The sequence below is a fragment of the Tympanuchus pallidicinctus genome, unplaced genomic scaffold (assembly GCF_026119805.1).
Source record: "Tympanuchus pallidicinctus isolate F22 unplaced genomic scaffold, pur_lepc_1.0 scaffold12, whole genome shotgun sequence".
In the NCBI taxonomy this organism is placed as follows: Eukaryota; Metazoa; Chordata; class Aves; order Galliformes; family Phasianidae; genus Tympanuchus; species Tympanuchus pallidicinctus.
Window position 1 is genome coordinate 68,613 of NW_026294637.1, and position 12,099 is coordinate 80,711.

Here is a 12,099-nt window from a genome sequence, read left to right on the forward strand (position 1 = left end):
AAACATTAAAAGATTAAGTCCCATCACCTATATAACCTACTGCACAGAAGCAGTCTTAGATCTAATGGTTGTCAAATGAGGCATGCAATCTGAATGGAAGATTTCCAAAGCCAATTGCAAAGCACTACTTCAACGAGAGGCTGGAGGATGGACATAACATGAGTTACTTAGTGGGATAGGAGAACGGCAGTGCAGCTCCAGCAGCAACACAGACAATCCATTCTCTTAAGGAAGGGCAGCAGAAGTCAAAATAAATGCAGCTTACAACTACATACATATGGGTAACGTGTTCAAAAAAACACCAAAAAAACACAACAGAACAGCTGCCTTCCATTTATGTTAGCACTCCAGAAGCTTTCTGCTTGATACTGAAAGCAAGGAGGAGCACAGGTATCATTTTAAACAATGCTTTTAATCAGAACTATTATTTTAGCACGATACCTACTGTTCACTTTATTGATGTTTCCCTGAATCTCAGCTTGAGTCAGAAGTTCTTCATATACATCTCTCTCTCTTTCTGAATTCTCTGAGGAAATCTGAAGATAATATAAAAATGAATAAAACTCCTTCATCTTCACAAAGTTTTATGATCCTGTCATGGAAAGAGTCGGTGACCATCACCACCTACACAGAGCTGTGAGAGAGGGAGTTCACCTGTGCCCTAAATATGCAAAAAGTCCTAGAACTACACAAACTCCAATTCAAACAGTACAGAAACACCTTAATCCAGTTTACAGGCTCTATATAAACACACAGAGCTTCAGAACATGGAAAGCCAACAATACATGTAGAGTATTTGTTATACAGTATTCTAAAATTACCTGGAATCTTTCTGAGGGTCAGTTGGTTATTCTGACCATTTCACTGTTGTAAAAATATATCAATATTGAAAATTCCCAAAGTATAAAGGATGATATGAATGGTGCATGTACATATGCAACCCATAATTCAGAGAGCTGAACACAGTAATGCAAGTGCTGCTGCCTGTCTTCTACAATAGGAAAACAGATTACAGGGGCCAATATTAGAACATCAGCAGGAATAAATCCCCCTAATACTACTCTCACAGGACTGTAATACACTCACTCAGCATTCCCCTAAAACTACAACATAAAATTGCAATACGAACAAATAGCTAGTTTAAAAACATTTACTTACCCTGTTTTTAGCATTCTCCATCTTGTCTTTTTTTGCTCTGTAGAGAGTGTCTTGGTAAGTAGATTCCAAATGATCATCAAGATTGATTAGCATGGCATTAGGGTTCTTCATTGCCACAAGAGTGTCAGCTGGAACCTGGTGGTCAATTGCCTCATTAATGGCAATGACAGCAGCATGTACTGAAAAAGAAGCCCGTTAGTCACTCACAAACCTAACAGTCCTGTTACACATTGAGAACTTGACTGAAAAGTGAAAAATTATCTGAAAGTTAACTAGAAAGCAAAACCAGCAGGGTTTGGTGCTCCTGACAAAAAATGTGGCCTACTTCCCAGTAGTATATGTCAGCTAACCTAATCAGAGGGGCGGGTGCATATCAATCCTCTTTCGTCTTCCAGAAGGTTTGTATTTTCTTACAGCGAGGGACATAAAAATGGACACTTAGTATACAATATTTTGGTCTGAATAATCACATGAAAATGAAACCTACATGCTGCTTCATCCACAGAGAGCTCATTTGCTAGAATTCCTCCAATCTTGCTGAAGGCAGGCATCTGTATGCCGTACTTCTCCAGTTCAAGCCTCATATTACTGATTTCTTCCTCTGAAACATATATTAAAAAAAAAAGTGTTGCACAATCTGTAATATACTAGGAACCAGCTCTGCAATATTAGCTGTGGCTACAGGAAAGGCTGGGGTAACTACAGTAAATACCATTGTTTCATTTACACTTTGAGTACAACTCTGTAAAAGTAAGCAAAATAAACAGAAACTGCTGTCATTTTGCACTCCTTCCTAAAATTTGTACTTATCCCACAAACTCATACGTAAGCATTCTGCATTCTTTTCAATGAGAAAACATCACGTAACTCAAAAATCTAGAAACACACTCCATTATTATGAGGTGCTTCAAAGATGGTGGCAAACAGGTCAGGAAAATGCCCAAACAATGTATGTTTTTTTTTTTCTCCTGCAGAAAAGAGGATGAAGAATATGGAGACATGCTGCTGATAAACCCCAAATAACCCAAAAGCAGTGCCATTTAAGTTTAGCCTTTCGTAGGTACAATTAGTAAATGCTGTGCAGGAAAATAAGCTTTTAAATCAGGTATGTCTTCAGATAGTAATCTCACCAACACGAAACACAAATCAGGCACTTCTGCAACAATCAAGCAACTGAAACCTTGAGGAGGCATCTGTGTGGGCACACACAGCTCTGCTTTAAACTCTTAAAGGAGACCAGAACTGCTTACCAAGTACTGAAGTGAAACCTCTCCCAAGGGATAAAGGTGACACCAAAACATCTTTCAACAGAAGTGAAAAACTAAGGGGCTGTTATTTGTGAAGATAACGGTAGCGAACCAACCTGGCTAATAAGCACCCAAAACAAACCTTCCACTTTAACTTCTGGAACTCTTCACAACCATTAGTATCTAATTTAATTTGCATTTGGGAAAAACCAACATTAACAATCCTTTCATTGATCTAGACAATATCCCCTGCAGCTGAAATAAAGGCAGTGCATACTGGCACAAACTTCATTTTTTTTTATTTTTATTTTTTACCTGTGAAGTCCACCTTCCCATATAAATCCTGAATTTGGGGGGCAAGACCCAATTTGAACAGGTACAGGCTACAAAAGAAAATAAGCGATGAGAATTTTTTCTTCATGGTTAATTTTAAGATATCACAATTTAAGAGATAAAAATATCAAAGGAACCATTCCAGCATACCAACCCATTTAACAGCTCACAACTACCAATAAGGTACAAGCTGATCCTCCTGTCTCCTTCCCTCCTCAGCTGCACTTGACTTGCTCATCACCCTGAAGCCTCCATAGAATGAAGATGAAAGAGACCTCTGGAAGTCTTCCCATCCAACCTCACTGCTCAAGCAGCATCACCTGCCACCAGTTGCCCAGGACAGCGTCCAGATCGCTTTTGAACAGTTACAAAGGAAAGGATCTCCTGGGCTCACCAGACAACCTATCCCACTGCTTGGTTACCCTCACAGGAAATACAGTGTGTCCTGATATTCTGATGGAACCTCCTGTGTCTCAGTTGACACCTATTACCTCCTGCCTTGTCCTTCGAAACCGCCAAACAGAGCCTGGCTCAGTCTTCCTTACACAATGCCTTCAAATATTAATAAACATTGATCAAATTACATCCTTCTTTACCCTGCAGGCCTTCTCTTCTCCAAGCGATATTGCCACAGCTCTCCAGCCTTTCCTTATACAAAAGATGCTTCAGACCCTGAATCATTTCAGTGGCCCCAATAGACTCTTATCATCAGCTCCACGTCTCTCTTGCACTGAGGAGTTCTGAATTGGACACAGTACTCCAGGTGTGGCCTCATCAGCGCTGTGTCAAAATAGTCTTAATAAGGTGATGTCACCTACTAATATGATGTAAGCACATTCACTTGCTCATTTTTTTCCCCGCTGTAATTTCAGTGAATTAATCTGATTAACAAAGAAGCTTGGTGAAAAATGGAATGATACAAAGCTAAGACAACTGGGACTGGGGAAAGAGAAGCAAGTTCTCTACTTGTCTGTCAAGATGGCTCAGCGCAGCTCATGGACCTGTACCCTCTAGTAAAGTATCTGATCATTAAAAATAAATTACTAAAAAAAAAACAAAAAAAAACTGTGCCTCAGATGGAACTCCGTTTTAACTGCATGGAAAATAAACAACAGACAATTTCACATTTCTACGTTACCTCAACACGCAATATCTAAATTTCCTGCATTTATATTTCAGTATCTAAAGGGAGGCTGTAAGAAGGAAAGGGCTAGACTCTTTAGCAGGATCTGTTGTGGTAGGAGAAGGGGAAATGATTTCAAACTTAAAGAAGGTAGATCTAGGTGGGATATAAGGAAAAGGCATGGTGGGACTTGTTTGGTTTTTTCTTTTTACAGTAAGGGTGCTGAGGCACTGGAACAGGTTGCCCTGAGAGATGCTGGAAGCTCTGTCCTTGTAGATGTTCACACCAGGCTCAGAGCAACTTGATTTAGCTGTAGTCATCCCTGTTCTCCTGCAGGAGAATTGGACTAGTAAGACTTCAAGGGGTCCTTCCAACTCAAAAGATTCTATCTTTCTATGACATAAAAAAACAAACACTAGATAATAGGAAGAAATTCTTTATCACAGGGTGGTGAGATGCTAGAAAAGGTTGCCTGGAGAACGTTGGGGATGCCCATCCCTCAAGGCATTCAAGGCCAAGTCAGATGGGGCCCTGGGCAGTCTGATACAGTGGGGGGGCAACCAGCCCGTGGCAGGATTGGAACTAGATGATATTTAAGGTCTCTTCAAACCTAAGCCGTCCTATGTTAAGATTGGAGCAAAGATCTACAACAGCTCTGCTAGTCCCCGTTCACCCTTCAGCCCGGCCTTCTTTCCCTCACCGTTCAGCTTTCCAGGCAGATTTCAGAAGGAACTGGAGATTTCTGCCTCGCATGCCTTACCTGAGTGCATGAATACAGTAGATACAGCGCGGCATGTTCTTGCGATCGTAGATATCAGTAGTTTCTGGGTAGAATATCTGAAGATAAAACAAAATTAGCAAGCTGAACAATACATCCACTGCACAATCAAATGTCCTAACTGTGCTAAGACCAAATTTTCTGCAGTACACTAATTAAACAATCTATAAAACCAAAACTTTTCATGCTTCTCTGAGCCTAGCACATCTCCTGCGTAAATTCACACTTTTTTTTTTTTTTAAATCTTTCATCCAAACCAAAGCTCCTTCTTTCCTGCCCAAGTTCTACATGCATGAAAGCGCATTTCCCTTCCTTCATGTGCCCACATAACACTACCAAGGTCCATGTATTTTCAGGCAACCATGTTTATTAAACTCCTCTGAGATATAGGGCCATTCCTATAGTGTAGCCAATAATTTATATTTAAGCCATACCTGAAGCCTATTTCAAATTTGCCAATGAAGCTTTTAAGTTAATCTGAACAAATTGAGAGCTAACTGTTTTCTGTTGCACTGCTTCTTTTAATATAGATTTCAGAAAAAGTGCCATAATCTAACTGCAGCTCAGATACTGTGCAATAGAACGCAGAGTACAAACAACATACTGTACACGGTATGCAAGGTTTGTAGCATGGAAGAGAAGAAGTAGCTATTATGCTCCTAATCATTCTCACTAAAGGCAGGATGGAAGATTTCATCAAGTTCTTAGATAGAAAATCTATACAAATGCAAATCTAAAGAATGAAAAAGCCACATGAACTCTGCTGGTGTTAGTGCAACAGGAAATACTCCCACAGAACATACAGTTATTTTCGAGATTACATACCAGTCTGCACATACAACACAGAAATTACCTTAGGAAGGCCAATCTCAGCCATGGCATTTAGCCACTGAATTACATTATCAGTGTGCCGGAAGTGGAGACCAGTTGCCTGAAATAAAAATAGGCAGAAAGGACATGCAAAATATCACAGCTGACAATACAGTGAAAAAAAACAGTACATCCAAAGAAAAAAAAACATGTCAGAACTCTTCTATATGTATAATTACAATGCTTATTTATAACACCACAAGTTCTTTCACAGCTGTAAGATCAGACATAAAGAGTCCACAGCCCTCACTTACCCGATATTCTCAAACAAAGATGTTTCGCATAGAATCACAGAGTGGTTTGATTAGGAAGGGACCTTTAAGATCACCTAGTTCCAAACCGCCTGCGATAGGCAGGGACATCTCCCTCCAGACCAGGTTGCTCACAGCCCCATCCAGTCTGGCCCTGAATGCTCCCAGGAAGAGAGCACCCACAGCCTCACTGGGCAACCTGTTCCAGGGTCTCACCATCCTCACAGTAAAGAATTTCTTGTTGATACCTAACCTAAATCTACCCTCTTCCAGTTCAAAGCCATTGCCCCTCATCCTGTCATTACATGACCTAATAAAGAGTCCCTCTTTCCTGTAGGCCCCTTTCAGGTACTGGAATGCTGCTATAAGGTCTCCTGGAATCTTCTCCAGGCTTACAGCCTGTCCTCACAGAGGAGGTGCTGCAGCCCTTCTCTCATCTTCGCGGCCCTTCTTTGGACCCGCTTCTCAATTAATATTAATATAAAAGAACTTTCTGTTTATTCAGGCCACACCTCTATCTGCACATTTTCCTATTTGAGGTCTACCTAAGCCAATATCCACAGTCAGCAGCTCTCACCTTGTATCTAGTCTGCTCCCTATCGTAGATTTTCTTCACAGAAACCACCTTGGGGGAGAAAAAGTTTCCAAGTTTGGCCAAGTAGACACCATTTCTCAATCCTTCTTCCAGTTCTGTTGTGGGAGGAAGCTCCTCATTCAGACAGGCCTCCATCCACCTGGAAGTGCAAGAAGAACAAAGTACAATTCCAATTTGTAAACATAACTCCATGCTAAGTTCCATGCTACTACTACTACATTACTCTCCAGCACAGTATTTATTTAGCATTAGAGGCTGAACATGGGTACAGCACTATCAGACAATCAGACTGTTATCAGACTGAGATGTTATCAGACTAAGATAACAGTAATGCTCCATAAAAAATGTTAAGCTCAGAGCCCAGCAGTCAGTGCTTCAGAAGTTAAGATACCATCTCCCCATCATATTCTTCCTTCAGCCCACGATTTAGCTGCTGCTGGTCTACATATAGTAGCCAACCTGTCTTTGTAACTCACTTAAATTTTCTTCTCAAACATAGGCTCACCTAACAAGTATCTTTTTATTCAATTTTCACAAAAGGTTTGGTAGTTCATAGAATCATACGTTTGGAAACAACCTGCAAGATCATCATCTTCCCATTACCATTGCCACCACAAGCACTAAACCACATCACACAGCTCCTCATCCAGGCGCCTCTTGACCACCGCCAGGGACGGCGACTCCACCACCTCCCTGTGCAGCCATTCCAGTGCCTGACCACTGAGAGAAAAAGTTCTTCCTTATGTCTAACCTAAACCTCCTCTGGTACAACTTGGAGCCATTTCCTCAGGTCCTGTTTGTTGCCTGGAAGAAGAGGACAAATCCCTCCTCATCACAACCTTCCTTCAAGAAATTGTACAGTGCAATGAGGTCTCCCCTGAGCATCCTCTTCTCCAAACTAAACAATCCCAGCTCCCTCAGCCGCTCCTCATAAGAGACTTGTGCTCCAGACCCCTAATCAGCTTCGCTGCTCTGCTCGGGACACACTCCAGGGCATTTTTTTTTTTTTGTAGTGAGGAGCCCAAAACTGAACACAGCACTCAAGGTGCGGCCTCACCAGAGCTGAATACAGGGGATGCTCACCTCCCTGCTCCTGCTGGCCACACCATTTCTAATGCAGGCCAGGATGCTGTCGGCCCTCTTGGCCATCTGGGCACACTGTGGGCTCATGTTCAGCCGAGCATCAACCAACACCCCCAGGTCCCTTTCCTTCTCACACTCATCCAGCCACTCATCCTCAATCCTGTAACACTGCATGGGGTTGTTGTGCCCAAAGTGCAAGACCCGGCACTTGGCCTTGTTGAACCTCATCCCATTCACCTCAGCCCAGTGATCCAGCCTGTCTAAATCTCTCTGAAGGGACGCCCTGCCCTCAGGCAGATCAATACCACCTCCCAGCTTGGTGTCACCTGCAAACTTACTGAGGGCGCACTCAACCCCTTCATCTAGATCATCAGTAAAGATATTAAACAGGATGGGCCCCAGTACCAACCCCTGGGGGACACCACTCATAACAGGTCGCCAGCTGGACTTAGCTCCGTTAACCACTACCTACTGGGCACGGCCCTCTAGCCAGTCGCTTACCCAAAGAAGAGTATACCTGTCCAGGCCACGGGCAGCCAGTTTCCCCAGGAGAATATTATGAGAGACTATGTCAAAGGCTTTGCTGAAGTCTAGATAGACTACATCAACAGCCTTACCCTCATCTATCAGGCTGGTCATCCAGTCATAGGAGATGAGGTTGGTCAAGCACAACCTGCCTTTCACAAGCCTGTGCTGGCTAGGCCTGATCGCCTGGGCGCCATGCATGTGCCGCGTCATCTCCCCTGGTTTCCCTGGTACTGAAGTCAGGCTGACAGGCCTGTAAGATCCCTGAGTCCTCCTTCGTATTGATAGGAGTCACATCAGCAAGCCTCCAGTCCTCTGGAACCTCTCCAGATAATCAGGAGCAGTGGTAGATGGCACGAGCTGCTCAGCAATCACCCCTGCCAGCTCCCTCAGCATCTTAGGATGAAGCCCATCTGATCCCATGAAGTTATTTAAGACTCTATGGCTGATTCAAGCTCCTCTAGCTGACCCTCTTACAATTTTGTCATGAAGTCTACGCTCCTGGCCTATATATTTTACCCTACCTTACTACAAAAGCAGAAAAGGCACACACACTTTTGTGGTCTGACTTGCAATAACAGAGCTTTGACTTTCCTCATAACAACAGACTTTACCATATCTTATTTCCTCCTGTTAATGGTGCTATTATAGTTCCTCTTAACAGTTAGTGTTGGAAGGACCTTAAAACCCCCACAGTTCCAAACCCCTGCCTGGGCGGGATTGCCATCCACTTAACCAGGCTGCCCAGGGACCCATTCAACCTGGTCTTGAACACCTCTGAGGACGGGGCAATCACAAACTCTCTGGGCAGCCTTTGCCAGGGTTTGACTTCGTCCCGGGAACTCTCTCTCATCTTGTCTGATTTATTAATCTCAATTTCAATTAAATTGTATCTGTTGTGTTATCTTGTATTTCGATATTATAGTAAAATAAGTTTTCCTCCATAGATTGTTGCTGCTGTTCTTCTCCTCTTTTCCTTCCTTCCCATTTCTGTGGGACTGGGCTGGGGGGAGGGCAGAGGCCTGGTGCCCCTGTCACGGATGTAGATTGATCTGGCCAACTCCGTGACAGATGGCAACTCAGCACAACTCTACCACTTGACATCATTACAAAAACGTAGATACCATGTTGGAATGTATAATGTCAGCACTTCTATCAGAGTCCACAACGCAATAATTGGGCTCTTGTAAGTCTGAACATCAATGCCTCAGTTTGAAAGCTTCTGTTTTGGCACTGCACTTCCAAAACGACATGGAGTTGAGAGAAGTCAGAACAATCCACGGGAAAAGGACCACAGGTCTATTAAACAGGACCCAAGGAGAAATATGAAAGTATTGGGTTTCCAGTTTAAGAGAAGAATAAGAGAAGTCAGGTTACAAATAAAGATGTGTGAAAGGCTGCAGATAAGTGAAAGAGAATAATCTGTTCTTCATATCCATAAGCAGGTAGTAAGGTAATACTACACCAAGGCAAATACAAGTTTAGGTAATAGTAGGAACCTTTCAGCACTGAGAATACCAAAACACTATAGCAGTGAAGTCCTTGTCACAAGTAATTAAATGAATAAATAAAAAATATATATTTAAGAGCATGTAAGATAAGCATAACAAGAACTTCTACTAGGCATAGATTTTTTAATTTTAATTTTTATTTTTTTTACCTTCTTTAGGCAGAAAAACAGTCTGGAGGATCACAGAGTTCAGTTTTTGGGTTTTGTTTTGTTTTTTAAAAACACAACAAATGTAGAAACACATAGGAGGTAAGCTGCATCCAAATTACTCCCCTTACAAAATATCATGACTTTAAAAGTTCCAGGCATTTGAAACCCCCTTATTCTTACCTCTTTGCTTCCTCCAGATGACAAAGGTATTCATAGGCTACATTCTGGCGCCGTCTTTCGTCCATTTCCTCTGCTGTTAACCTTTCATTATCCAAGACAGCTGCAAATAGTCAAATAAATACTCTCAGATAGAAAAAGACTGAACATCTGTAGCAACCGGACAGATCAACACAGTGGAAAAGGCATCACAACAAAGGTGGGATGATGGAAGGACTGGCACAATTCTATGGTGCCATGAAGAAAGGGAAGAAGATTGCTCACCCGCATCAGAAGATTCCAGGTTCACAAGGAAAAGCTTCACCAAGGAGGGATCTCCAGAAAGAGATCCTTCCACAGCAGCTGACAGCCCTTAAATGAGCTCTAAGAGAGGTGCAGTCAGGCTCCACCCCTTCCTGTCCCACAGCTGATCTGCCTTCACTGTGCTCCCAGGGCTGACCGCTCCTTTCCCCAGGTGCTCAACCATGGGTCAGCTGTGACTCAGCAGTTCCCATACAACATCACAAATCATATCCTACCTTCCTCACAAGAACTCATCCCAGGCATTATTTGTCTTAGAAAAATGAAGAAACAAATACACATGTGCTTTGCAAATAACAAGAGACATGGTTTCCTTATCCTTCCACCCTTATTGCATAAGTTCTCCATCTTCCCTGATTTCTCAATTTGACTTTGATTCAACTTTTCCTCATCTGCCAATTTCTCTGAAACCATTTCACTCTAGCTTTCTCTTTCTCAGAAGCACATCAGTGACACATCTCTCTCCACCTGCATACTGATTTTGGCAGTCAAAGATTAAAGGACAGCTGCATATTTTTACACCATGTAATTCCTTCTATACTGTTATGTTTCATCCCTAAAATAACAGAAATGCTCCTCTCAGCCATCACCTGGAGGATAATTTAGATCCACAACCTGCATATCATCTTTGGATCAAAATCCTACAGTTATATGCCTAAATCTTCCACTTACTGCTAAGTACCTCTGCCATGCTCTCATGTTGAAAAAGCCACTTTTTTTTTTTTTTTAAAGTTTAATGGATGAACGTGACAAATGGGAAACACCTTGTATCATAGTTAGTCAAAGGTTAGCTTACGCCTGAAATACCTCCACCAAACAAAAACAGTGGATCAGATACCAACCACAGCATTTGAGACCAAGCAAAGCCTTGGTAAGAACCGCCAGGACGTCTCAGAAAGCCGTCTGAGGTACCCGCACACATTCTTCCCATTACTTCAGCCTTTCCCAAAGTTACAAGAGCTGACAACGGCCTCACGCCACGCGGTACCGCCCCCGAGCGAGGAGCAGCGCTGCCGCCCCCGCCCCTCCGGCAGACCCCACCTGCGGCCGCGCCCCGACCGCCGCTTTCGCCATCTCCCATCCGCCGCACGGCGCCTGCTCCATCTTTGCTCGCTTTTGACGTGACGTCTTGCACAAGCGACCACACACCACAGAAACATCGAATCGAAGCCCCCTCTCCAGAGCAAGCTCCTCCATTTTCGAGGAGACGAAGGCGTTCTACCTGCACGCATCCGATCGATTCGGATGGTAGGCGAAGGACCGCTGCCGAAACAAGCAGCGGTCGGCCCGCCACGGCAGGGGCCCGCCGCGCCCTTCTGCCGAGATCGCTCCATCAGCGCAGCCCCCGCCCCGCCGCATCCCCTCCCCGCGGCGGACATGTTGGGCGAGGCGCGCAGCGCGCCCACGACACACGCGAGCGATCCTCACGCAGGCGGCCAGCGACGGCCCGCCCGTCCGCCGCCTTCTCCCGCTGCTCTTCTCTACCGCCCGCGAGAGACCCGTCGAGCTCGGGCGAGTTCGCGCGACCCACGGCACCCGCCCCGCGGGAAGCTCGTCGCGCCGCGCTGCCCCAGGGAACGAGGCTCCCCGCTCCCCCCGCCGGAGCCTCCGCGCCCAGCGGCGGTCCCGGGAAGGGACGGACCGCGCAAGCCGGGCTGGGCGTCGCCGGTCGGGATGTGTCCTGGCGGCGGCGCCGCCGATTCCCAGAGCAGAGCCCCGGCCCCCCGGTACTCACAGCCGTAGTGCGGCCGGGACACGCCCAAGCCGTCCACCTCCTCCGCCGCCATAGCGCTGCGCTGGTCCGGGGCCGGCCGGGAGCTGGGCGCGGCTGTTCCTCTTCCTGCAGTGCCGGGTGTGGCGGAGGAGGAGCCGCGCCGCTCGTTCCGTTGCCGGCTCCATCCGCCGGAGTTCGGTTAGGAAGCCGCCTTTGCTCTGCTCTGCCCCGCCCGCCCCGCACGTATCGCTGGGCAACGATGTCACCGTCCAACGTTCTGCCTCT

At 45.0% G+C, this 12,099-nt stretch overlaps 1 protein-coding gene across 1 annotated transcript in view; it reads right to left on the reverse strand.

Annotated features, from left to right (window-relative positions):
- IQGAP1 (IQ motif containing GTPase activating protein 1) overlaps window positions 1-11,979 on the reverse strand; it is a 47,809-nt gene extending 35,830 nt beyond the window's left edge. The window contains exons 1-9 of the mRNA XM_052672385.1: window positions 11,836-11,979; window positions 9,804-9,903; window positions 6,338-6,494; window positions 5,493-5,570; window positions 4,622-4,698; window positions 2,721-2,788; window positions 1,646-1,759; window positions 1,159-1,337; window positions 446-536 (exon numbers count right to left, since the gene is read on the reverse strand). Coding sequence (XP_052528345.1) covers window positions 446-536; window positions 1,159-1,337; window positions 1,646-1,759; window positions 2,721-2,788; window positions 4,622-4,698; window positions 5,493-5,570; window positions 6,338-6,494; window positions 9,804-9,903; window positions 11,836-11,887 — 916 coding nt within the window. The 5' untranslated portion in view covers window positions 11,888-11,979. The remainder of the gene's footprint in view (window positions 1-445; window positions 537-1,158; window positions 1,338-1,645; window positions 1,760-2,720; window positions 2,789-4,621; window positions 4,699-5,492; window positions 5,571-6,337; window positions 6,495-9,803; window positions 9,904-11,835) is intronic.
- Between the last annotated feature and the right edge of the window lie 120 nt (window positions 11,980-12,099).